Source organism: Geotrypetes seraphini, chromosome 4 (assembly GCF_902459505.1).
Source record: "Geotrypetes seraphini chromosome 4, aGeoSer1.1, whole genome shotgun sequence".
NCBI classification, from domain to species: Eukaryota; Metazoa; Chordata; class Amphibia; order Gymnophiona; family Dermophiidae; genus Geotrypetes; species Geotrypetes seraphini.
In genome coordinates, this window is record NC_047087.1 from 173,958,037 (window position 1) to 173,985,858 (window position 27,822).

General features: G+C 43.5%; 1 protein-coding gene across 6 annotated transcripts in view; it reads right to left on the reverse strand.

Moving 5' to 3' along the window:
* Nucleotides 1-27,822, reverse strand: part of HYDIN (HYDIN axonemal central pair apparatus protein) — a 1,718,235-nt gene that overhangs the window by 217,868 nt on the left and 1,472,545 nt on the right. For all 6 annotated transcript variants that reach the window (XM_033943280.1, XM_033943278.1, XM_033943277.1 and 3 more), the window contains one exon: nt 19,945-20,105. In XM_033943280.1, the coding sequence (XP_033799171.1) occupies nt 19,945-20,105 (161 nt within the window). The remainder of the gene's footprint in view (nt 1-19,944; nt 20,106-27,822) is intronic.

A 27,822-nucleotide genomic window follows, 5' to 3' on the forward strand; every position in this document is an offset into this window, starting at 1 on the left:
ATAGATAGCAAATTGCTTATGCCATAGACAGAAAATGTTGAATCCACAGTTCATCTTGTACATTGCTGTTCAGTCCATTAGAAATTACAATATCTAAAAGGCCTTAAGATACATTAGTTGATGGTTCCTTTGTTTTAATAAATTGGACATGATTTTGCATAGTTAACACAATATTACTAGTATGAGTAAACTGAGTGACTATTTTTGCCTAGCAGAAAATTGGAGAAAGATGCAGGTGAGCTCTAGAGCTCCAAATTGGTTTTCTTAGGATCAAGGCACTGGAGCTATTACATTAATAACTCATTCATCTGTAACAAAGAGGCCAGGCATAAGACTGTAAAGAACATAATTAAGATGACACAAAATAGCTGGAAAGCAATAAGTACAAATGCTCACTGTCTAAGCAACAAAATTCCATTTCAGCAAACCCTAACATTGGAGGATTTAAGGAAAAATTGAATCTTACCCGCTAATTTATACACAGTACTGAGACAGTTTTAGCAGGTTTCCTTAGTGAAGTTCACTATCTTGGATCATGGGAACTTCGCAATGGTAATATCTTTAGATCTGAGCTCAGCATTTGATCTAGTTGACCATGAACTTCTATTGAGATTGCTCCATGAGATACGTTTAATAGGAGTGGTTTGGGATTGATTTGCAGCCTTTCTCCGAGATCATACTTTTAGAGTAGTTATGGATGGGTCAATATCCAGTGATAGATTATTGGACTGTGAGGTACCAAAAGGATCAGCCCTTTCACCTATGCTGTTTAATATATTTTTGAGTCCTCTTGCAAGATGAATTCAGGAATTAGGAATCAGTACATTTATCTATGCATATGATATTTTGTTGGTATATGATTTATCCCCTTCAACATTGGATCTGAGCCCTCTTTTGGATGGTTTGGATAGAAGAATGGTTGGGAAAACATGGACTAGTATTGAATATGTAAAAAACAGTAGCATGTTGTATTTCCGGTGACAAGGTAACACCACAACTAGATCGTTCACTACACCATCAGCATATAGAGACAGTAGATAGTTTTAAGTATTTGGGAATTATAATTGACTGTCATTTGAATTTTGAGAAGCAGGTTTCATCTACAGTTGCGAAAGGATTTGGGGCATTAAGACAACTTAGAGCTATTCAAGATTTCCTGGATGAGAAATCATACATCTACTCATTGAAGAAACATGACCACATTACAGAAGCATATCTCAAATCGCATTGGCTTTCAATCCCAGCAAGAATACAATTTAAATTCTACTGTCTACTATTTAAGACTTTATACGGAGACAGTCCAAACTACCTGAATAACCGCCTCATCCACAACACCTCAACCAGACATAGGAAAACTCGCATCCCATTCTCATACCCCCCAATTAAGGAGGTCAAACGGAAAAAACTATTTGATGGTCTCCTAGTCACTCAAGCAGCCAAACTAAATCACCAATCTACTGACGGCATCCCTAGGCTACAAAACTTTTAGAAAAGAAATAAAGACCATACTCTTAAAGAAATCCCTGAAAAAAGAAATAACACCGCAAGTTTCAAACACCACCTCTCACTAAAGCCAATTACCCCAAACAAATAACCATACTCATTTCTTACTCTCTTTGAAAATGACTAAATTTATTTTTTTTTGGTAAGTTCTTGTTGTAATACTTCCTTGATAATTCTTTTGTAATCCGCCTTGAACTGCAAGGTAATGGCGAACTAGAAATCCCTAATGTAATGTACTGTAATACATGCTTTTGTTCTATTTAAATAGGATTATGGCAATTGGTATATGAGGGAATAACAGTAGGGCAACTGAAACATTTACAAACAATACAAAATGCGGCAATTTGGCTGTTAGGTCGTGCACACATCTATGATCATGTAACTCCATTATTGTAACTCCATCATGTAACTCCATTATGGTAACCAATGGAATTTAGAATTAAATTTAAAATCCTGATGCTGGCACATAGGGCATTATTTGAGTTACAACAATTATCTCTCTCTAATCTAGTGTTATTTTACACACCTAATCGCTTCTTGAGATCTTTAAATGACAATAGAGTAGCTGTTCCCCCATATCTCAAAGGCTCACCTTGCCTCAACCAGAAATGGTGCATTTTTCTACTTGGTTCCAATATTGTGGAACAATTTACCAGGAAGAATCATTTCAAAATTTTAAGAGGCATCTAAAAGCACATTTTTTTTCAAATGGCTCTCCCGAATTGAATAATGGAATGGGGACCGCAATCTGCCTTAATTTGTACTGATTTGTGTTGATTTGGGTTTATTTATTTCATATAACAGTTTTAGTGGATATGTTTTAGAAATGTTAATTTCTTTGCTGCTCTCAAGCTCTGCCAATGATGGATCTGTGAAGTGTGCTATGCCAGGAGTTGTATTAAGACCTGCACTAAAATATGACTGTTTGTTATCAGGCCGCTTCAGAGACTTTTCTATCTCTTAAATTTGTTTTATTTTATTTTAAATTTTTTATCTTCTTTCATTATTTCTATTTTCTATATCTTTCATTTTTGATCTTGGAAATGTATTATATGTTGTTATTACATATTTTTAGTTTATCAGGTACTTTAGCTAGATTGTGAGCTTTCGGGACAGATAGGGTAGTTTTTCTCAAGTACCTAATTTCATTTTAGTTTAATACACTGTAAACCGCTTAGGTCAGTAAAATGTAGGAGCGGTATATCAAATCTTAAATAAACAAACAAATATCATTTTCTTTCCTGTAGTCCCAAACGATCAGTCCAAACTTGCATTCTCTATTTCCAGGTGACTGCAGATCAGTGACTGAAATTTGTGAATTAGGCTGTACTCCTAAAGCTCTTTGGGGTGCACATCTGGTCGTGCCAGGTTCCCCTTCCCCACCCCACCACCTTCTCATGCTTTCTTAAGATTTAAAACAAACAAACAAAAAAAACACTTCTGCCTTTCCAGCTCTTGTGAGGGAAAATTTTAATTCTCTGCCATGGTAGTCTAACAGTGCCTGTAAACCTCAGCAACTCCAGGTTCACTCTCCTCCTTCATGGCATTGAGTGAGTACTAGCATGGAACCCATGTGGGATGGGGCCATAGTGCTTACAAACAGGGAAAATGTTTCTGATGTTATAATGGGTGATCATTTGGCATCTAGTGATCACTACATGGTGTGATTTAATATTAATATTCCACTAAGATACAGACTTGTGTGTAAAGGAACGTTCAGGTGCTTCACTGACTCTCAGATGCCTGCTCGGGTGAATCATCAAAGATTTCTATCCTGAATAGCAGGAGAAGGTATCATTCATTGAGTGCAGTGCAAGCAAAAATTATAAGCAAACTAAACTCAGTGCTCAAAACTCAAAATACATAATAAATGCCAGTGAAAATCAAAGAAACCACACTTATCTTAAAGCAAAGTGGAATCATTGCAGAGTGATATAAACCCTACGGGGACCGGTTTCACCTATTAAGGCTTCATCAGGGGTCGAAATTGTGCCTGTTAGCTCGATTAATGAGACAAAATGGCGCTGGTCTCAATATATATACTTTGGAGGAAAGGCGGGAAAGATAGATATGTTAGAGACGTTTAAATACCTTTGTGGTATAAATGCGCATGAGACGAGTTTCTTTCATTTGAAAAGAAGCTCCAAAATAAGAGAATATAGCATGAAGTTAAGAGATGATAAGCTTAGGAATAATCAAAGGAAATACTTTTTTTTACATAACGGGTGGTAGATGCATGGAATAATCTCCCGGTAGAGGTGGTGGAGACCTTATCTGAATTCAAGAACACGTACAAGCACAAGGGATCTCTTAGGGAGAAGAGGAGATAGTAGATGCTAAACATAAGCAGACTAGATGGGCCTTTGGCCCATCTACTGTCATGTTTCTAAGTTTCTATTACATTCTGGCAGCTAAGACAGCAAAACACTATGTGGTGTGGGAGCTGCCAAACAGCATCTCATCAATGTGGACTTGTTTCTGACATCTCAGATTTCCCACAATTGCTGGAACAAAATAACCTCTGCGAAGAGGGAGAAAGTTTTGATGGGATCTGTTTCTCCAAATGAGCAATGGCTATTTTGAATTTTTCAGCACATCTCTCTTCTCCTCTCTTGACTAGTGTTTTAGCAACCTTACCCAATACTTCTCACCAGCTTCCCTTTCCTGCTGACCTGTTGGATCAAGGGGCTGCAACAGCCCCTTTCACTGGAATTTGTTTTATTATTGCATCAGGTCATATTTGGTTAAAAAAAAAAAAAAAGACTCAGCCTACAAGCGACTTTCTTTCAGCATTCCTCAATGGATCACTGTTCTGAGTGGAGCATTTGAGGGACCTAAGTGAAATATCAGTAATCTCGTCACAATTCTGAAGCTGCCCTTTTAGTGGCGTCCTGTCAAAAAAATGGCCCAAAAATGGGGGTTTATTCCTATATTCAGGTTATCACCCAACACCCTCCCTGACTTGATGCAGGCCTCTAATAGTCTAGGACAGGAGGGATCCCTCTCTGCCCAGCCGATACTAATAATTCCCCACCTCCCACTGCGCACCTTTTCTGTCCAGCGGTATAAGAGCAGGATTGCGCTCCTGCCCTGCACATCTCCATCCGGGCTCGGGGCTTGGAGCTCACGGCGCACTACTCGTTCAATGCCTACCACCAGTTCTCGTGGGACGTGGCAGGAGCCATTCAGCGAGCAAAGGAACATAAGAATTGCCGCTGCTGGGTCAGGCCAGCGGCCCATCATGCCCAGCAGTCCGCACACGCAGCGGCCCTTAGGTCAAAGCCAGTGCCCTATTTGAGTCTAGCCTTACCTGCATATGTTCTAGTCCAGCAGGAACTTATCTAACCTTTTCTTGATTCCCTGAAGGGAGTTTTCGCATATAACAGCCTCTGGAAAAGCATTTTAGATTTCTACCACTCACTCGGTGAAGAAGAACTTCCTTACATTTGTATGGAATCTATCCCTTTTTAACTTTAACAAGTGTCCTCTCGTTCTCTTCACCTTGAAAAGGGTGAACGATCTCTCTCTCTCTACTAAGTCAATTCCCTTCAATATCTTGAAGGTTTCGATCGTTATCTCTCAGTCTCTTCTTTTCAAGGGAGAAGAGGCCCAGTTTCTCTAGCCTCTCATTGTATGGTAACTCCTCCAGTCCCTTAACCAATTTTGTCGCTCTTCTCTGGACCCTTTCGAGTAGTACTATGTCCTTTTTCATGTACGGTGACCAGTGTTGGATGCAATATTCCAGGTGGGGGTGTACCTTGGCTCAGTACAGCGGCATGATAACCTTCCCAGATCTGTTTGTGATCCTCTTCTTAATCATTCCTAGCATTCTGTTGGCCTTTTTCACCGCCACTGTGCATTGCACGATGCATTGACTTGTCTACAAGTACTCCCAAGTTTCTTTCCTAGGGGCTCTCTCCGAGTAAAGCACCGGACATCCTGTATTCGTGCATATGATTTCTGTTACCAACATGCATCACCTTGCACTTATCCACGTAGAACCTCATTTGCCATTTTGCTGACCATTCCTTGAGTGTGTTTATGTCTCGTTGTAGATCTTGGCAATCCTGTGCCGATTTCTAGGTCATTTATAAATATGTTGAAGAGCACAGGCCCAAGCACTGAACCCTGCGGCGCTCCACTCGTGATGCTTTTCCAGTCCAAGTATTGTTCATTTACCCCCACTCTCTGTTTCCTATCCGCCAACCAGTTTTTAATCCAACATAAAAATTGCCGCTGCTGGATCAGACCAGTGGTCCATCATGCCCAGCAGTCCGCTCACGTGGCGGCACCCCAGGTCAAAGCCCAGTGTTCAAAATGACTCCAGCCTCATCTGCGTACCAGTTTAGCAGGAACTTGTCCAACTTTGTCTTGAATCCCTGGAGAGTGTTTTCCCCTATAACAGACTCCGGAAGAGCGTTCCAGTTTTCTACCACTCTCTGGGTGAAGAAGAACTTCCTTACGTTTGTACGGAATCTATCCCCTTTTAAATTTAGATAGTGCCCTCTCATTCTCTCTACCTTGGAGAGAGGGTGAACAACCTGTCTTTATCTACTAAGTCTATTCCCTTCAATATCTTGAAGATTTTGATCATGTTCCCTCTCAGTCTCCTCTTTTCAAGGAAGAAAAGGCTCAGTTTCTCCAATCTCTCACTGTACGGCAACTCCTCCAGCCCCTTAACAATTTTAGTCGCTCTTCGCTGGACCCTTTTCGATTAGTACCGTGTCCTTCTTCATGTATGGCGACCAGTGCTGGACGCAGTACTCCAGGTGAGGGTGCACCATGGCCCGGTACAGTGGCATGATAACTTTCTCCGATCTTTTCGTGATCACCTTCTTAATCATTCCTAGCATTTTGTTCACCCTTTTCGCCGCTGCCACCACAGCGCATTGCGCGAACAGCTTCATCGACTTGTTGATCAGAGCTCCCAAGTTTCTTTCCTGGGAGGTCTCTCCAAGTACCGCCCCGGACATCCTGTATTCATGCATGTGAGTATATCACACTCAATTCCATGGCTTGCAATTTTTCAAAGTAGACATTCATGCGGGACCTTATCTAACACCTTCTGAAAATCTAGTATACGAAGTCGACGGGGTCTCCCTTGTCTACCTACCTATTTACTCCCTCAAAGAAGTGCAGTAAGTTTGTCAAGCAAGATCTTCCTTTGCTGAAGTCGTGCTGGCTTGTCCTCAACAGTTTGTGTCCGTCAAGGTGATCGATGATGCGGACTTCTATCAGTGCATCTTCCCCGGTACCGAAGTCAAACTCACCGGTCTGTAGTTTCCCGGATCTCTCCTTGAACTTTTCTTGAAGATTGGCATAACATTCGCCACTTGCCAGTCTTCCAGAATATTTCCTGATTGTATCAACACATTGACTATTAGTTGAAGCAGTTCAGCTATAACCCCTTTTAGTTCCATGATTAGTCTCGGGTGGATGCCGTCCGGTCCTGGGGATTTATCGATTTTAAGCCTATCAATCTGTCTGTATACCTCTACTAGACTGACTGTTGACCCTGTCAGTTTCCCATCTTCATTTCCTGTGTATAGCCTGTTGGCTTCTGGTATATTGGATATATCCTCTTCGGTAAATACAGACGCAAAAAATGTGTTCAGTTTGTTGGTGATAGCTTTGTCTTCCTTTAGTACTCCCCTCATTCCATGGTCATCCAACGGCCCCAATGCTTCCTTCGCAGGTCGTTTCCCCTTATTATATCGAAAGAACGGCTTAAAATTTTTTGCCTCCTTGGTTATTTTTCCTCGTAGTCTCTTAACATAAGAACTGCCATTGCTGGGTCAGACCAGTGGTCCATCGTGCCCAGTAGTCCGCTCACGTGGCGGTCCCCCAGGTCAAAGACTAGTGCCCTGAGTCTAGCCTTAACTGCATACGTTCTGGTTCAGCAGAAGTTGTCTAACTTTGTCTTGAATCCCTGGAGGGTGTTTTCCCTATAACAGCCTCTGGAAGAGCGTTCCAGTTTTCCACCACTCTATCTATCCCCTTTTAACTTTAGAGAGTGCCCTTTCATTCTCTCTATCTTGGAGAGAGGGTGAACAACCTGTCTTTATCTACTAAGTCTATTCCCTTCATTAACTTGAATGTTTCAATCATGTCCCCTCTCAGTCTCCTCTTTTCAAGGAAGAAGAGGCCCAGTTTCTCTAATCTCTCACTATACGACAACTACTCTAGACCCTTAACCATTTTAGTCGCTCTTCTCTGGACCCTTTCGAGTAGTACTCTTCAAGTATGGTGACCAGTGCTGGATGCAGTATTCCAGGTGGGAGCGTACCATGGCCCGGTACAGCGGCATGATAATCTCCAATTTGTTCATGATCACCTTCTTAATCATTCCTAGCATTCTATTTACCCTTTTAGCTGCCCTGTGCATTGTGCAGATGGCTTCATCAACTTATCCACCAGTACTACCAAGTCTCTTTCCTGGGGGGTCTCTCCAAGTACCGCACCAGACATCCTGTATTCATGTATAAAATTTTTGTTACCAACATGCATCACCTTACACTTATCCACGTTAAACCTCATTTGCCATGTTGTGGCCCATTTCTCGAGTGTGTTTATGTCACGTTGCAGGCCTTCGCAATCCTTCTGCATCTTCACTACTCTGAATAACTTCGTATCGTCTGCAAATTTTATCACCTCGCTCGTCGTACCAATTTCCAGGTCGTTTATAAATATGTTGAAGAGCACGGGTCCAAGCACCAAACCCTGCGGCACTCCACTTGTGACGCTTTTCCAGTCCAAGTATTGTCCATTTACCCCCACTCTCTGTTTCCTATCCACCAACCAGTTTTTAATCCAAGTGAATTTTTTACTCTCGATTCCATGGCTCGTAATTTTTCAAAGTAGTCATTCATGTGCCTTATGGCACTTGCTTTGATGTTGTTTGTGCTTTTTCCAGTTTTCATCCGTTTTTGTCCTTTTCCATTCCTTAAACAAAGTCTTCTTGTATCTGATCGCTTCATTCATTGATACAGTATGCCACGCCAGTTACTTATTGTTTTTCCTCTTGGAACCTTTATTGATACGCGGTATATATAGATTCTGCGCCTCGGTGACTGTGTCCTTAAAAAGGGACCATGCTTCCTCTAACGCAGGGGTAGGGAACTCTGGTCCTCAAGAGCCATATTCCAGTCGGGTTTTCAGGATTTCCCCAATGAATATGCATGAGATCTATTTGCATGCACTGCTTTCAATGCATATTCATTGGGGAAATCCTGAAAACCCGACTGGAATACGGCTCTCAAGGACTAGAGTTCCCTACCCCTGCTCTAACGTATTTACAGTGCTTATCCTCTTCCTAATCTTCTTCATAATTCTTCTTCCTCGAGAAGCTTGCTCCTGCGTGCCTGTGCACCGCGAGCCCTGAGTCCAGAAGGAAGTGCACAGGGCAGGAGCGCAGTCCTTCCCATAGACTGCTGGACCACCAGGGATAACAGAAAAGGTATGCGGCGGGGAGGAAGTAAATAAAATTATTTGTATTAGCTGGGCCGGAACAGGAGACAGGAGGGATCTCTCCTGTCCCAGCCTACCACTAGGCCACCAGAGATGGAAGCGGAGGTGGGACAGGGTGCATAGTGTGACAAACTCAAGTCTGTTTTGGGTTTTGTCTATGACAAACCCGAGTCCATCCCGGTTTTTGTCCCAGAAATAGTGAGAAAATACACTGAGCCCCGATGTAAGAGAGCTGTTTAGGTAGAATGCCAATCTACAGAATTAGCTGACTACTGCTTAGATAGAGAGATTGTGTCTGATGAGGCAGGGCAGGAAAAGGATAGGCAGGAAAGCTTTACTCAGTTTAAATCTGTTCCTGCCACTACTAGAGGTTTACTACCTTTCCAGCAGCCTGTCCCTGTTAGAACCAGGGCTAGAAAGAATCCTGCCTGTACTGAAAGGGAGCAGGCTAGTATGTGGAAAGCCCTTTCCCTACCCAGGCTTAGGGGGAGTGGCTCTCCACAGCTTAAAACGAGTCTCTTCAGAACAGGAAGGGGAGAGAGGTAGCCAGGGGAGAGGCAACCAGAAGAGGAGAGCAAGTCCCTCTCTCCCCAGCCAGAGAAGGCTGGTGACACGGATTTGCAAATGACTGATGCAGAGGAGATGTCTTCTTCCTCTGAGCTTTGGGAGCAGGATCAGGGAGAAGTCATGGACATTCAGGAAAGCTGAGTAGGAACTGAGTCTTGTCCAATAGAAATGGAAACGAAGTGAAGCATGGAAACGCAGTGAAGCATAAGAGTTTTGTTTGCTGCTTACAGTCTCTGAGCTTCCAGTTAAACTATATTTTTTCTTTGAAGAGAGTTTAGGACCTCTCCTTGAAAACTGAACTTTGAATCTTACCTTAAAGCATTGGAGTGTTTGTGTCCAACAAACGTGTGTATGGTTTCCTTGCTTGTTGCCAAGCTGGATAATTACATTGCTTTCTCTCAGCTGTGGGTGGTTACTGCAACTACGTTTCAAAGGGACGGTATGTATGGTACCTGCATTTGACCAGCGCAGTGGTTTTTGAATGAAAGCTTCCCTACAATACAAGGCTGGGATAAGTGGTACAGTACTTATGTTTCTGAGCACTTGATACTGTTCATATAAAACAGCTTATTCACAGTATGGATACACTAAAGTAAAGCAATGTTAAATTCCTGCCTGTTTTCTGCTCCTCAGTCTGCTGGGAGGTTTTTTCTGTTCCTGTTCATTAACTAACCAAGTACTGGTAGTGCTCTTTGAATGGACTGTGGGATAAAAGTTGTAAGTATATCTGCTCTAGTGAAGCGGACTGAGCTCTATTTCACTGTTGAAGCCCAGAAGCAGGGGACCACACTTGAACCATTGCGGACAGACTTGAACATTTTGATTTTGATGTTTTGTTTTGGAGCCTGTATTTTAATTTATTGGGCCAGTGGCTGGAATAAAGTGATTATTTTGCCATTTCTGACTGGAACTCATTACCTGCAAGCCCTATTAGGCAGTTATCTTGCCAGAATAAAGTTCTGAAGGGTCCCTTAGTAGCAAGGGACACGCTGGGTCAGAGGTTTTGTCATGTCCCCGTGAGCTCACTGCGCATTTCAGGGGCGCAAGTGTGACAATAGCCTGGTAGGGAAAGGGGCTGGCTGCATAGCCTGGTACATAAGGGAGGGAAGGGGGCTGGGTTCAGAGCCGGGCAGGGAAGGGGGCTGGCTGCAGAGTTTTTCAGGGCAGGGAGGGAAGGGGGCTGGCTGCAGAGCTTTGCAGGGCATGAAGGAAGGGGGCTGGGTGCAGAGCCTGGTAGTTCCTTCTTTAAAAATTATAGGTATAAGGTGCAATGAGATTTTTTCATTCACTGCGCCCCAGCTTTGGAATGCACTTCTTAATTATCTTAGAGAGGAATCTACATTAGTCAAATTTAAGATGTCTCTTAAAACCTTCCTATATATGGACATATTCAAAACCTAAATCTACTTTTTTTCATTATATGAAGTCCACACATTAAGTTGTTCTATCATATTTTTTTGCCTTTTCTCAAATTTTACTCTCATGCAGGCTTGTCCCCCTCCTCTTGTTTTTCCCTTTTATGTGAACCTTTTCTTTATACTATTGTAGTTCTGCCCCTCCATTCCAGTTGTACCAGTTAGTCCTTCTCTATTGAATATTACGTAAGTCTTTTGTATTTAAAGAAAACCTTATTTGTATTAATGCACATTTTATGTAAATTTTTGTTCCCTTATTTTAAATTGTAAAGGGTTTAGAAGACTTTAAGAACATAAGAATTGCCATCTCCGGATCATATCCTTGGTCCATCAAGTCCAGTGATCCGCTCCCGCGGAGGCCCGGCCAGGTGTAACCTGGCGAAAACTTAGTCACCTGAATCCCTCTACGCGCCTTTCGAGGAGATGTGCATCTAACTTGCCACTTAAATCCTAGAACGGTGGGTTCCGCAGTAATCTCTGCTGGGAGAGCATTCCAGGTGTCCACCACTCGCTATGTGAAGCAGAACTTCCTGGCATTTGTCCTGGGCTTGTCCCCCCTCAGCTTCAGTCCATGAACTCTTGTCTAAGTCACATTTGACATCGTAAATAACTTTTTGTCTTGCTCTATCTTGTCGATTCCTTTTATTATTTTAAAACTCTTAATCAGATCCCCTCGCAGTCTCCTCTTCTCAAGGGAGAACAGTCCTAGTTTTCTAAGTCATTCTTTGTAGTTCAAGTTCTCCATACCTTTTACCAGCTTCGTTGCTCGCCTCTGCATCCTCTCGAGCAGTTTTATATCCTTCTTTAGGTAGGGAGACCAGTGTTGGACACAGTATTCCAAGTGTCTGACCATTGCTCTATAAAGCGGCATTATGACCCTCTCCGATCTACTCGTGATTCCCTTCTTTATCATGCCCAACATTCTATTTGCTTTCTTTGCCGCCGCCGCACATTTTGCTGATGGTTTCAGGGTCCTATCTATCATTACCCCCAGGTCTTTTTCTTGTTCACTCTTACCCAGAGTTGCACCAGACATGCTGTACTCGTGCTCCTTGTTCTTTCTGTCTAAATGCATTACCTTACATTTTTCCACATTAAACTTCATCTGCCATGTCTCTGCCCATCTCTCTAACTGGCTCAAGTCTCTCTGTAGTTCCTTGCTGTCCTTTTGTGATCTGATTGTCCAACATAGCTTTGTGTCGTCTGCAAACTTGATGATTTCACTGGACGTTCCTTCTTCTAGGTCATTGATGAAAATATTAAATATGATGGGCCCAAGAACTGAGCCCTGGGGCACACCGCTAGTCACTTTCTCCCAGTCTGAGAGCTTCCCATTTATGTCTATCCTCTGCATTTTGTTTTCCAGCTTTTGCCTATCCACCTTAGTATGTCTCCCTCTATTCCGTGGCTTTGTAATTTCCTGAGAAGTCTTTCATGTAGAACTTTGTCGAACGCTTTCTGGAAGTCCAAGTATATTATGTCCACTGGTTCCGCATTATCAATTTGTTTGTTTACTGTTTCAAAGAATTGTAGTAAATTCGTCAAGCATGACTTCCCTTTCCTGAAGCCGTGCTGACTGGCTCTCATCAGATCGTGTGTATCCAAGTGCCGGACTATGCTATCTTTAATCAGTGCCTCAACCATCTTTCCAGGGACAGACGTAAGACTCACAGGTCTGTAGTTGCCCGGTTCTCCTCTTGATCCTTTTTTGAAAATTGGGGTGACGTTCGCTATCTTCCAGTCGTCCGGTATCTGTCCAGTTCTAATTGACAGGTTGGCAAGGTTTTACAGTAGTTCTCCGATTTCTACCTTCAGCTCCTTTAATACTCACGGGTGAATTCCATCCGGTCCAGGGGATTTGTTGCTTTTAAGTTTGTCGATCTGGTAGTAAATCTGGTCCAAATCCACTTCTAATGTGGTGAGGCTGTCCTCTATTTCTCCCTTGAACACTTTCACTGTTTCAGGTATTGATGTAATGTCCTCCTTTGTAAAGACAGACGCAAAAAAGGAGTTTAGTCTGTCAGCAATTTGTCTATCATTTTTTGATGCACCCTTTTCTTCCCTGGTCGTCCAGTGGGTTTTTTCCCTTTTACGTATCTAAAAAAGGGCTTGAAGTTCTTGGCCTCTTGCGCTATTTTCTCCTCATAGACCTTTTTGGCATCCCTCACCGCCTTGTGACATTTCTTCTGATCGTCTTTGTGGCTGTTCCAGGCTTCAGTAGTTCTTTCGCGTTTCCATTTTTAAAGGAGTTCTTCTTTTCTCTTATGGCATCCTTCACCTCTTTAGATGCTACTGATGCCATTGCAGCTTATCCAAAACATGGCCATTAAGATAATCTCGGGCGCAAAGAAATTTGATCATGTTATTCCTTTGCTTCAAAATGCCCACTGGTTGCCTGTCCCACACAGGGTAACTTATAAAATCGCCCTTCTGACATTCAAAACTTTGCAGACCAATACGCCAGCATTTATAGACAGACTTTTGATTCCATATGACCCTCCGAGAGCTTTAAGAACTATTTCTCAATACAATCTTAACATTCCATCTTTAAAAATAATTGGTACACGTCGCACCTCCATTTTTTCTGTGACAGCCCCTATGATCTGGAATACTTTTCCTTTATACTTAAAAATGGAAAAAAACTTAAAATATTTTAAAAGCAATTTAAAGTGCTTTCTTTTTAAAGATGCTTTTAATTGATCAATTGTATTTTAGAGATTAACCTATTCTTGTTTTTTACATTTATTTTCTCAGTCCCTTTTGTGTTTACCTTAAATGTTTCTCACATTTTCTATATCAATTGTATTTCCCCCCTCTCCCTATTTGTGTCTAGGGGCCTGTCGGTCCGTATTTACCTAGTACGTAATTGCTGTCAGTCTTGTAGTTTTCATAGAAATGTATGTTTTAATTGTTATATTTTTGTTTAAATGTTATTTTAAACCTTGTACAACGCTTTGTAGTTTCGAAAAAGCGTTTAATCAAAAAACTGAATAAACAATAAACAATTGATGCACTTGATGCTTCTAATACACTTGATGCTATTAATTATATTTGTGTGACCATATTGTTATAATTCTACTGAAACACTACCATTTTGTCAATCTGTCTGCTGTGTTTAGCCTAATATTAGTACATCATTACAATATAATTGTATCACATCACTATTGTATATCACTAAATTATAACTATGTCATTGTCTGTTTACACGTCTGGCCAGTGCTACTGGTTTTTGTTACTTGTTCTTATTATATTGAGTTTTTATTGTTATGCATTGGGGCACAAATGACAGCTTATATCTATTTCGATGTCATTGTTCTAACATATAGGTCATTCCTGCCTGACTGTTGTATACTTGAAATTGCTAATAAAAATGATTGAACTAAAAAAAAAAAAAAGTAAACCATGCTGGTTCTCCTTTGCTTTTATTTTTCCATCCTTTGGATATCTGCAGAATGTAGAGATTTTGTGCTTCTGTGATAGTATTTTTCAGTAGGGACCATGCCTGATCCACCAATTTAATTGCGTTCATCCTTTTTTTGAGCCGTTGTGTCTAGGAATCTTAATCCAAAGGGACTCCAACTTCTCATTCCCCTCTGTCTTCATCTCTCTAACAGATTCTATTCCTTCTTGAACATATAGGGCAATACCTCCTCCCTTTTGCCCTGTTCTGTCCTTTCTGTATAGCTTGTATCCCTGCAGTACTGTATCCCATTCATTTTCATCATTCCACCATGTTTCTGTTATGCCAATGATTTCTAGTTCGTCGCATCTTGCTATTGTCTCTAACTCTCCCATTTTGTTTCTCAAGCTCCTAGAATTCGTGTACATACATTTAAGTTCCCTTTGTGATCCATTCTTAAGCTTTCCAAGCTTTGCAACCCCTACTGTGACTTTCGTGGTAGCTGTCTGTGCTCCTACGCTGTCTCCCTCAGTTTCTTTGTGGTCTTCTCCCCCTATGTCTGAGTAGTTGTCCGTAGTTCTTTCTTCAGGGCTTTTCGTCGCCCAGGCCATCGACTGGTGGTTGACTGTTGGCTTTCCCCTGACTTTTAGTTTAAAGTTTTCTCAATGGCCCTCTTCATGTTACCTGCCAATACTCTTGCTCCTTCCTTGGTGAGGTGTAATCCGTCTTTTCTATAGTACCTGCTTCTTCCCCAAAATGCTGTCCAGTTGCGCACGAAGTCAAAGCCTTCTTCTTCACACCATCTTCTCATCCAGGCGTTGATCGCTCGCAGTTCCTCTTGCCTCTTCTCATCCGCTCTTGGTACCGGGAGGATCTCTGAGAAGGCCACCTTCACTTCCCTGACTTTCAGTCTTCTTCTGAGTGAGCGGAGTTGGCCCTTCATTTCTTCCCTGTCATACTTCCGTCCGCTCACATCGTTGGTTCCCAAGTGGATAAGCACAGCAGTGTCCTCTCCTCCTGTGTTGTCTATGATTCTGGTGATCCTGTTGGCCACATCTTTCACTCTTGCTCTGGGCAGGCAAATGACAAGTCTATCCTCTCTTCCTCCTGCGGTGTGGCTGTCCACATGTCGTATAATGGAGTCTCCTACGATGATCCCCATCTTCTTTATTCGGGGGTTCCTTGGGGTTCGTATGTCCACATCCATGGTGCAGGGCTGATCTTCTCTCTCATGTGATACATTCCCATGCAGTCTCCTTCTTTCTCTAAGTGAATGGTGGCCCTCTGTCTCTGGTTCAGACCCATCAGTGCTTGTAGTGGTGTCTCCTCTCCTCCCATCTAGGCCTTCTTCCTGGGTTGCTTGGGTACAGTTCTCCAGCCCTGGGGCCTCCACATGTTGCTGGTGGGCTTCCTCAATGAATCTCTCGAGCTCATAGAAACATAGAAGATGAAACATAGAAGATGACGGCAGATAAGGGCCATAGCCCATCAGGTCTGCCCACTCTACTGACCCACCCCCAAGTCTACTGGACTCCATTAGTAGCTTCTCCTGTTCACGGATTTCCTCTTCAAATTTGAGAGTTTTCTTAGTCCCATCACTGTCTCCTCAAGCAGCTGGGCTTGCCGTTTCAGGCTATCCAGCTCCATGCACCGACTGCAAATGTACGCCCGAGTCCCCGAGGGGAGGTAGTCATACATATTGCAGCTGGTGCAGAAGACTGGAAAGCTCATCTTCTGAATTCTTTGGGTGATCCTTTCCTGCTCCCCTTCTGAGTTGTCTGGGCTGTGTGTTGCGAACTTTCTGTTCCTGTTGGCTGGTTTCCTGTTTGCTGTCTCCCTCTTTGTTGTGAGCCTGGTGGTGCTGGTGTTTGGTGAGTGCTTGAATTCCCCTCTTGGTGTGTAGTGTGCGAAAAGTGGTCTCTGCTGTGTAGCTAGCTAAAAGAAAAAGAGAAAAGAACTTGTGGCTTACGTTCTAGGTCACTCTGCTGGGCGGCCTAGTTTCCTGGCTCCTTCGCAAAGGCGCTTTTGCTAAGGCAAGCGCCTTTGCCGCTCACCATTGCCGCGCGCCGAACGGCTGCACGCCATTGGCTCCCTTCCTGTTAAGCCAATGGCGCCTGCCTCTGGCGCGGTGGGGGTGGGCGGAGCTCCCTCTCGCCACTACCCCAAGCTACCTGCCTTCGCTCTGGCTCACTACCACTTCTTCGGCTTCTTCAGCTTCCCCTCTGCCTCTCATCCAGCTTCCTCCCTCCTGCCTCTCTTGAACGCACACAGCTTCTCGCGTCCGAGGTCTGCCTCGCGCTCCGATTCCCTTCCTGTTAAGGGGGAGCCCGGGCGCTGACGCTTCTTCTGGCGCGGTGGGGGTGGGTGGAGCTCCCTCTCGCCGCTACCCCAAGCTACCTGACTTCGCTCCGGCTCACTACCACTTTGGCTTCTTCAGTTTCCCCTCTGCCTCTCTTCCAGCTTCCTCCCTCCTGCCTCTCTTGAACGCACGCAGCTTCTCACGTCCGAGGTCTGCCTCTATCAAATTTTAAATAAACTATAAACTGTGAGGGAGAGGACACTGGGTACAAATCCTGGCAGGCAAGGCACTTGAATATTAATCCCCCTTCTTATATTTGAGTCAATCATTTTTTGTGCTTTGGGGGGGAATGGGGGTCTCGACTTATATTTAGATATACAGTAATACTGAAAAGGATGACCCTACTGTGACAATGTTTTAAAGGAAGAACTGTCTACTTTTATTACTAGAGCTCTGGAAATTCTAAATATTTCCTTCTCATTTCCTCCAACTTCTCATTCTATAACATCAGGCACAAAGAGGCTTTCCAAGATTTTCAATATATACAAGGCTAAGCAGGAACTCAGTACAGCTTAATGGGACACACTAGATTCCAATCATAAAATAGCACAGGCTATGACTTGACTCTACCCTGTCCACCCTGATAAATTAGGTAAGTTCAAGTTACCTAGTGTGGATGCCTTAATCACAATGGTCAGTATGAAAACTACTATTCCAATGGAAGAAAGTATCAATCTTAAAGATGTCTACAATTGCAGATTAGAAGCTTAAAGATCACTTTTGAAATTGCTATCCTAAGCCTACAGGCTAGTATTTGCAGATCCTATTCAGCCAGAGCGTCTCTCTCCTGGGTGTAGCAGTCCTGTTCCTGGAAGACATGATCCAATTTCCTTCCTTCACCTGAAGTGCATTTATCTTACCTAGCAGATTCCTTGTATGACCTCCTTAGAGTGTCAGCAAAACAAAGGATTCTAGCTGTCTCTACAAAAGGATGGCTCTGGCTCTGGCACTGAGCAGCTGATTAGTGAGGCTTCCATTTTGGGGTAAGCTGTTTGGAGAAGGCCTAGAGAAGACTCGAAAGCTTCCTTTCAGTTCTCAATCTTGCTTCAGGTTTCAGGAAGCTAAACATTACCAGTCAGAGAAACCTTTCAGAAATCTTATTTTCAACAGTGATAATCCTCCTTTTGAAGCGACAAAAATAATGTTTTCTGTACTTACCAATGATAGGGTCGAGGTTCACTCTTTGAACATGTTCATTGAAGGTTGTTTATCAAAGATTTACAAGAAGTGAGTCTTAGGAGAACATAAGGGAAGGATACAACTGGAGTTTCTGTATCTACATGCAGATTTTTGCTTTGAACCTTTGTGCAATGCACTCACAAAAAGGCAAGTGGAATTCTGTACAAATGTAAGGAAGTTCTTCTTCACTCAGAGAGTTGTAGAAATCTGGAACGCTCTTCCAGAGGCTGTTAGGGCTAGTCTCGGTTAGGGTGCTGGTCTTTGACCAGAGGGCCGCCGCATGAGCAGCCTGCTGGGCATGATGGACCACTGGTCTGACCCAGCAGCGGCAATTCTTATGTTCTTACGCAGCTCATCCTGTTCCAACAAGCGAGTTGAGAACTGGCAGGTATTCCATGTGCTTTGCAGTTCATAAAAAAGGATGCTTTTACCATCCAGTTCTAGATCTCAAGCATGTCAAAAAGGCACTAAAAGTACAACACTTTTCAGACTGGAAACTCTGTACTCTGTGATAACGTCTGTTCAATTAGAAGAATTTCTAACATCTTTAAACCTCAAAGAGGATTTAGTTGCCTTATCAAGTCTCTTGACAGCACCATGGATATTTTCCAAGGTCATGATAGTGATAGTCTCCAAAATTCCTCTTTAGAGGCTCATCTAGATGTTGTCCAGTTTCTTAAAGTTAAATGGTTGAAACGTCCTTGTAGTCCTATTTGCCTGGAAAGAAACCTTCAAAAATCTCTCTTCAATTGCAATTATCACTATTAATCAGGACTACTGAATAGATATTGATGCAACAGCTGGCACTTCCACTTATCAATCCGAGTTAAGCTTGCTATTTCTTTTGCCTAACTTACCCTTCTTTTATAAACGCATAGTGTAGGTTTTAGCGCCGGCAGCAGCAGTAACTGCTCCAACACTCACAGAATTCCTATGAGCGTCAGAGCAGTTACCACTGCTGCCGGTGCTAAAACCCGCGCTATGCGTTCATAAAAGAGGGGTTAAAAAGATAAGTTATCCAGACAATAATTTAATTTCATTGCTTTCTGGATATCTATTTATATAGATAACCCTGGCCTGCCTCCAACCCAGGCTCCCAGCATATGGTAATTTTTACTAATATAATCTGCCACAGCACTATGAACAAGCAATGTTTTCTGTATCACCCACACAGGTTTTGTTTAAAATAAAGTTTATGCAATCAATATAACCCCGAAACATAAAAGTATTTTTTAATATTAGGCCCATAAAGTTTTGGAGTAATTTTCAAAAAGATGTGTATACATTCTTTCATTCTGAAATATTGTTTGCAGAAGATAAAATATACATGTCTTATTTATGCATGTGTTTAACTATAAAATTACCTGCTGTATGTCTGCAAACATGCTTTTAACTATAACATAAAGGGATGGAGCTAGGGTTGAGATTGAGGCATGGAGGGTAAAGCATGTGCAGGGATTTCATTTTAAAATCTCTGTGTATTCTATTCTATGTGAATTATGTATCTGCAATGTAGGCGTATATGGATAAAAAAAAGTACTTATGTTCCCTGCTAGCCCTCAAATTTCCAAAGGGTAATTTTAAAGGGAATTTCCTTTTAAAAATTAACTTGCAGACCTATGCATACAAAGTATTTGGAAATTTGAAACCCCCTTAGGGATACCGAACATTGACCCCTATATATTCTCCATGTACTATATTTTACTGTTCAGTTTTACATTTGCCTCATCATTGTTTAATGCAACAAATTAAGAAAAGCTCTATAAACTTTCATTTTTACTATATTCATTACTTCCTTTGATATTTGTCCTTTATATTAATGTGCATATTTTGTCATTACTTATTTCTTATTTATATACTCTTGCTGTATGACTTGATTGGTCTCTGTTCATCCTAGCTATATTCTGTCTTGTATTTGATTCTTACTTTTTTTTTTACCCATTATTATATTCTGGCCTGGCTCCAGTACCACTTTTTACCATAGTCCCTTGTATTCTTGTCTTGACTCTGATTTCAACATCTGGAGTTTTTCCTTTCACAACTTTATTACTCACTCATATATTCTGCTCTGGAAGAGTAGAGTGTCCTTGAAATGTACATTTTCCATTTTGCACATAAACTGGGCATAATCGACATTTGCACTAATTAGGATTTCCAGCTCTCGGTTGTGGCCTTCCAGAACATTGTGGGCTGGCTCTGGGTCTGTCTCTACCACCTACAAACAAAAGAAACCATATTATTTTCAGCAATATTTTATCATAATTTTCCACGGACTTGAAAAGTTTTTATTCTTAATTTGACGTGGACATTTAGAAGGCTATTTTGTATAGGGTGCTAAAATGTTGGCAGTAAAATATTGAGTGCCAAGCTAGTATTCTATAACAGCAAATCTGTGCCCCAAAGACATTATAAAATAACTAGTGTTTAAGCCCGTTACATTAATGGGTGCTAGAGTACATGTCTGTCTGGTTTTTTTAAATTTGTCTCTCTCTCCATGGATGCTGTCTGTCTGTCTTTCTTTCTGTCTGTCTCTTCCTGGCCCTCTGTCTATCTTTGTTTCTAACTCTATCCTCTTCCCTCAATCCTGCATGTGCCCTTTTTTTCTTTCTCCTCCCCACTTCCTTCCAACGTCTGCTCCCCCTGTCCCTCCTCTCCCCCACACTTCCATTCAGTGTCTGTCTCCTTCTCTCTACCCCTTCTATCTTCTGTTCATCCTCTGTCTTGCCCCTTCCATTCACTGCCCTCTCTTCTCTTTCCATCCAGTGTCCGCCCTCTCTCTCTCTGTTCCATATGGCATCTCCTCCTTCCTTTTCCCTTGGTCTGGCATACATTCCTCCTTCCCTCCATGCCCTGCCATCTCTTCTTCCCTCCAAGCCATTCTCTCCCCCTCTGCTCCCTTTCCTCCTTAAACTTCATCGGGCAGCAGCAACATTCACATTTCATTGCTGTTGCCGGCTTCAGGTCTTCCTCTCTGTCGGGTCGTCTTCCTGAAAACAGAAAGCAGGCAGGACCTGCCAGAGAGGAAGGCCTGAAGCCGGCAACAGCAGCGAATTGTAAACGCTGCTGCTGCCCGAAGAAACTAGGCCTTGAAAAACCCGAGGCAGACCGCTTCTCTCCCCTCCCAGCCCAACCCCCACTGACTCAGCTCCCTTACCCTTTGCGATCCCCGCCTGCGTCGCGGAAGCGTGAAGACTGAGCGCCGGCAATCGGGGTGGTGAGGACGCAGCTCAGGAGATTGTGAAGGTGTTGGCCTGTGGCGGAGCTCCACAAAGCCCTCCTCCCGGCCGCCGTCGCCACCAGCACCAATCGGGGTGGCGAAGACGTGGGAAGGGAGAGAGCTTGCCTGCACTTCCTCCAGGGGTTGGTGAGTGAGGGCAGGAGGAGGGGAGTGGCTAGAGTGATCCCTGCCGCCGCATTCTAAAATGGAACGTGGCCATGGATCAGAAATCACAGCGGCAGGGATCACAAAGTTTCAATAGCGCATACGGGCTCTAGGGTTTTATTATTATAGATAAAATACTAGTGTTTAAGCCCATTACAATGGGTGCTAGAGTAGATGTCTGTCTGTCTGGTTTTTTTTTTTTCATCTCTTGGATGCTGTCTGTCTGTCTGTGTCTCTCCTTGGCCCCCCTGCCTGCCTGTTTTCTCTGTTGCGCCATGCCTGCCTGTCTCTTCATGGCCCCCTTATGTTTCCCCCCCTCCCAGAGCAAAACATGATTGGAGTTTGGCCTTTAGGAGTAAGGTGGACCAAAAGAGTAGGGTGGGAGGACCAGGATTGGAGTTGATGTCCCCCAACAGAAAGCAGGAGGAGAAAGGTACGGGTGAGGGTAGGGGAGGTGAGAGCACCTGCTGCTACAACATGGGTGAGGCGCATGCAGGGAGAGAGGGGATGACCAAATGAGTGGGAGAAAGTGTAGGATCTTTAGAGCGGAGAAGAGGGAAGAGGATAAGAGGAAGAGTGGCAGTGAGTTTGAAGAGTGAAGGGTGAAGTGTTAAGGTGCACAGTGGCTTAGGGAGAAGGGAAAGATTGGGGATGGTTAATATCAGCAGGAAAGGAAGTAAGGAAAACTAGGAAGCTTGGTTGTGGATCAGTTTTCATCTCCATCACCTCCACCTGGAGGTCATTCCATGCATTCACAATCTTTTCCATGAAAAGTATTTTCTGAGGTTACTGGTGAGTGTATCTCCCCTTTCAGCTTCATTCTATGATCTCTCATTCCAGAGCTTGTTTTCAAATAAGACTCTCCTCAAGTGCATTTATGCCACATGTATTTAAATGTCTCTATCATATCTTCCCACTCCTGCCATTCCTCCAAACTATACATACTGAGATCTTAAAGTTTGTCTCCCTAAGCTTTATGACAAAGACCATCCAAGTAGTTTGCAGAGACAAAAAACGAGAGGGAGGACTAGCCATCCTAGCCAAAAACACTCTAAATATAGCCCTACAGGACAAAGCCTCCACCCCACACATGAATCTACTCACATGCCAACTATCGAGCCCCACACTCAAAGGAACCTTAACATGCCTACTTTGCTACATAACACCAGGAAAATGGAACATAGCAAAAGCAGAATTTGAAGAATTTATTCTCAGAAACTCCCTCACATCAGCATACAACCTAATCCTGGGTGATCTTAACCTGCACCTAGAAGACAAATTTTCCAAACAGAAAACTTCCTTGCATGCCTCAAAACTACAGAATCCTGGACCCACAAACCACACACGAAAAGGGCCACCAACTTGACATAGCTGCCTTCATGTCCCAAACATCCACCACACAAGAAATACACACTGCAAACAGAACTTGGTCTCGCACCCTCTAGTCAGACCACTACAGGTACACCTTCAAAATCAATTGGACACAGGGCAAAACCAAACAAAATAACCAAAGCTTAACATACGAAACACACAAAACAATCGACCCACTTAAATCATGGAACAAAGTAGACACCATGATCCAAGATGGCAACCCCAAGGATTTCCTAAACCACTGGTGCACTCTAAGCACAGCCATCCTTGAAGACATGACACAACCACAAATAAAAAACAGAATCTGCAGACGCTCAGACAAATGGTTTTGACAACGCTCAAACGACAATGCAGACGTCTTGAAAGAAAATGGAGAAAGACAACCAATAAACACACAAAAACAACCTGGAGAATACTTAACAAACAATACATAGTAACATAGTAGATGACGGCAGATAAAGACCCGGATGGTCCATCCAGTCTGCCCAACCTGATTCAATTTAATTTTTTTTTTTTTTTTTTAATTTTTTCTTCTTAGCTATTTCTGGGCAAGAATCCAAAGCTTTACCCTGTACTGTGCTTGGGTTCCAACTGCCGAAATCTCTGTTAAGACTTACTCCAGCCCATCTACACCCTCCCAGCCATTGAAGCTCTCCCCTGCGCATCCTCCACCAAACGGCCATATACAGACACAGACCGTACAAGTCTGCCCAGTAACTGGCCTAGTTCAATCTTTAATATTATTTTCTGATTCTAAATCTTCTGTGTTCATCCCACGCTTCTTTGAACTCAGTCACAGTTTTACTCTCCACCACCTCTCTCGGGAGCGCATTCCAGGCATCCACCACCCTCTCCGTAAAGTAGAATTTCCTAACACTGCCCCTGAATCTACCACCCCTCAACCTCAAATTATGTCCTCTGGTTTTACCATTTTCCTTTCTCTGGAAAAGATTTTGTTCTATGTTAATACCCTTTAAGTATTTGAACGTCTGAATCATATCTCCCCTGTCTCTCCTTTCCTCTAGGGTATACATATTCAGGGCTTCCAGTCTCTCCTCATACGTCTTCTGGCGCAAGCCTCCTATCATTTTCGTCGCCCTCCTCTGGACCGCCTCAAGTCTTCTTACGTCTTTCGCCAGATACGGTCTCCAAAACTGAACACAATACTCCAAGTGGGGCCTTACCAATGACCTGTACAGGGGCATCAACACCTTCTTCCTTCTACTGACTACGCCTCTCTTTATACAGCCCAGAATCCTTCTGGCAGCAGCCACTGCCTTGTCACACTGTTTTTTCGCCTTTAGATCTTCGGACACTATCACCCCAAGGTCCCTCTCCCCGTCCGTGCATATCAGCTTCTCTCCTCCCAGCATATACAAACAATACAAACAAAAGCTAAAAGAAAAAAGAAAAATCATACTGCACCAGTCAAATAGGCACAGAAATCCAAAACACCCAAAAACTTTTCAAACTGCTAAAGGAACTCACAGACACCAAACCCTACCTAGCCACCAATACTGCCCCTCCCCCCACAGCAAACCAACTGGCTGAATTCTTCAGAAACAAAATCTCAAAAGCCAAAAACACTTTCACTGGGACCCCAAGCCATCTCGACGAAATCTCACTACCACCCATAGAAAAAGAGGCCTATGCAGCAGACAGAAACTGGGCAACAAAACAAGGAGAGGAAGGTGGTCCCAACCTAAACTGCAGTAGACAACCAACCAAGAGCAAACAAAACAAAACTGCAGATCTGTACAAGATATAGGCAAAATTTATTGTGACAAAATAATTATATGCAAACCCTTTTACCAATCAAGGGACCCGACACGGTCCGTGTTTCGGACAAACCTTCGTCAGGGGTCCTATTAGGCACAAATATAATATAAAATTTATTATTAAAAAAATGAGACAACAATATATACACATAATAAAAGATGTTTAAACAATGTTATCCTAAATAGTGATAGATAGAACAAGAGAACAAGTGTGCATATTAAAAGTTAAATAAATTAAATAAATTAAAATTAAAAAATTGCAATTTTAATGCACTGCATGCAGAACAGAATAAGTGATCTTAGTAAAATAAAGAAACATCGATCACAGAAACTGGTCAGACTTCCCAAACTTACAATAGCCCAACCTAGAAAGACTCTACGACAAATAAAATCATGCAGCCTGCGACTTCAACCACTGCCCCCCATATCTGTTAAAAGCAGCCAGTACAAAATTCTGCACCCACCTCATGTGGTTGATTAGTTACATGCTAACAGAGGGCCAATTTCCACAAGACCTATCCAAAATCATCATAAACTCTAACCTGAAAGATCCAAAGGGAGCTACAGATCAGCCATCCAATTATAGACCTATAGCCTCCATACCGCTTTACGTCAAGCTAATGGAAGGCCTCGTAGCAAAACTTCTCACTGAATACTTGGAAAACCACAACATACTCCACTCCTCACAATCAGGCTTCAGAGGTAACTACAGCACAGAAACACTACTAGTCTCCCTCTTAGACATAGCTAAATACCACCTAAGTAAAGGCAAAAAAATGCTATTCATACAACTCGATCTCACAGCGGCATTTGACCTAGTAGATCACAACATCCTACTACAAACACTGGAGGCAATAGGAATCATAGGCAGAGTCTACAATTGATTTGATGGATTCTTCCGCTCAAGAAAATACAGAGTTAAAGCAAACAAGGAACAGTCAGAATCCTGGAACAACCCCTGCAGAGTCCCCCAAGGCTCCCCACCTATCTCCAACACTCTTCAACCTTTACATAACCACACTCGGCACACGCTTAGATGAAATAGGCTTAACTTCATACAGCTATGCAGATGACATCACCATCCTCCTGCCTTTCGACCAAACCAACCCCAACAAAACAAACAAACTACACACTGCACTAGAAACAGTGTCAAAAGGACGAGAGACCACAAATTAAAGCTGAATCAAGACAAAAACAATTTCTTACTTCTAGAAAAAAAAACAAAACCCCCAACCATAACAAACCTAGAAATAGACTCCATCACATACCCCATGCAACCCAACCTAAAACTGCTGCACCATGCAACTTCAAATCAGCAAAACGATCCAGAAAGCATTCGCAACCATGCGCAACCTAAAACAAATCCAAAAATACTTCAACAATGAACAATTCAAACTCTTGGTACAAGTGCTAATCCTAGGACTCCTGGACTACTTACTGTAACATCCTATATCTGTCATGCCCAACCAACATGCTAAAACAATTACAAACATTCCAAAATACAGCTCTTAGACTGATTTACTCGCTGAAAAAATATGACCACATGAGAGGAAGTGACATCATCTTGCTGAATGGCAGCGTGAAGCAGAAGCTCTGTCGGGCTTTTGTTATTTTTGAGCTTGGCGCTTCCAAAGTGCGTTTTTTTGCCACAAATTTGGGCTGTCCGGGCTCCCCTTCTCATGGCGACCCGAAAGCGCCTAGAAAAATTTAAATTCTTTGGTGACCCGCCGGAGAAATCGGGCCCAGAGGCGGTGGGCAGCATGGGGGAGAAAAAAAAATGGCGGCCGGACCGGTGACTCAATCGGAGTCAGAAGATGAAGGTATCCCTGATCAGCGGGGGGAGGTTGGTGATGTGCCCCAGAAGTCCATAACGGGCTGATTTAAAGAGCTAAAAGCAGAAATTATTGGGGTGCGGGGCGATGTGCGAGCGGTGATAGCGGAGCTGCGGTCGGAGCTCGGTGAGCTAGGAGCCCGAGTCTCGGTGTCGGAGGACCACGTGGCTACCCTTAACACAGCGGTGACCTCTAATTCAGAAACCTCGGCCCGCCTGTCTTCAGAACTCCGGGACCTCCAAACCCAAGTTGAGGACCTGGAGAACCGGTCTCGGCGCTGCAACCTGCGCTTTAAGGGCATCCCTGAAACTGAGGAGTACAGGGATTGCAAGGCATTAGTACGGGACTTCTGTGAGCATTTGCTGAGAGCTGATGGAGCTGACCTGCCTGATACCATAGTTTTGGTACATGCCCATAGCAGTCTGGGAGCTGCACGAGCCCAGGGCACTCGTGATATCATTGCTTGCTTCGGGGAGTTTACGCTGAAGGAACGGATCTTGCTGGCTGGCCGACAACAAGCTACACTTCGGTGGAAGGACCTGGCGGTGGGAGTTTTCCAAGATCTGGCGTGGTCTACCTTGCAGAAGCGCAGGGCATTTAAAGATGTCACCTACGCCTTGCGCTCTGGGGGCCATAAATATCGTTGGCTCTTCCCCTTCGGGATGTGGCTGACCATTAATGGGACATCTTGGAGGGTGAGCACAGTGTCGGAAGCCTGGACGGAGATGCCAGCCCTGGGCTGTGGGACCTTGAGGGAGGAAGACCGGCCCCTGGCTGTGGCATCCACCTCGGCACAGAGCGCGACTTGGAGTACGGCGTTGCGCTCTGGCAAGAAACCGGTGAAACCCCAATCCTGACTGGGTTTGGACACTGCACTACTTCTGAAGAGCCGGATTTGGTTCTTTGGCTTTAGTTGAGCCTGTATGAGTGTGCTTGGTTGCGCTGGGGACTTTAGTTGGATCCGGCGCTTCCAAAGCTTTGTGACTTTCTGTAAGACACAGAATTCTAATACAGGGAGTGTTGTTGGGTTGTATTGTTAACTGATTGTTTGGATTTGGGGGGTGGGGGGATGCCTTTGCTGGATTGAAGGGGGTTTGGTGAGTTTGCGGAGTGCTTGGAAGTTGAGTGAGGCTGGGGGGAGGGGGTGTGGCATATTGCGTATGTTTGTGGATGTGCACTTTGGTTGTTTCAATGTTTTTGAGAGTGGTGATAAATGCCTTTGGGAGAGGATTGCACTTTCTGTATGCTGGCGAATCTTAATGCAAAGGGTTCGATGCAGCATAGGGGTGGGGGGTGGGGGGAGGGGGGTGGGTCTGGGGGGTTCAGGTGGGGGGAGGGAAGGGGAGGGTGGATGAGAAGCTTTTTACTGTAGGTTCGTGGAATGTTAATGGACTTAATAGTCCAGGTAAGCGTAGTATTGTGTATAAAGAATTGGTTTGCATGCAATGGGATGTTTGTATACTTCAGGAAACACACTTGAGGCTTTGAGATGTGGCAGTTTTACGTTCCCACTCTTATGACCAGATCTGGACCCACCAGGGGTCGATACCGGGGAAGAAGGTGGGGGGT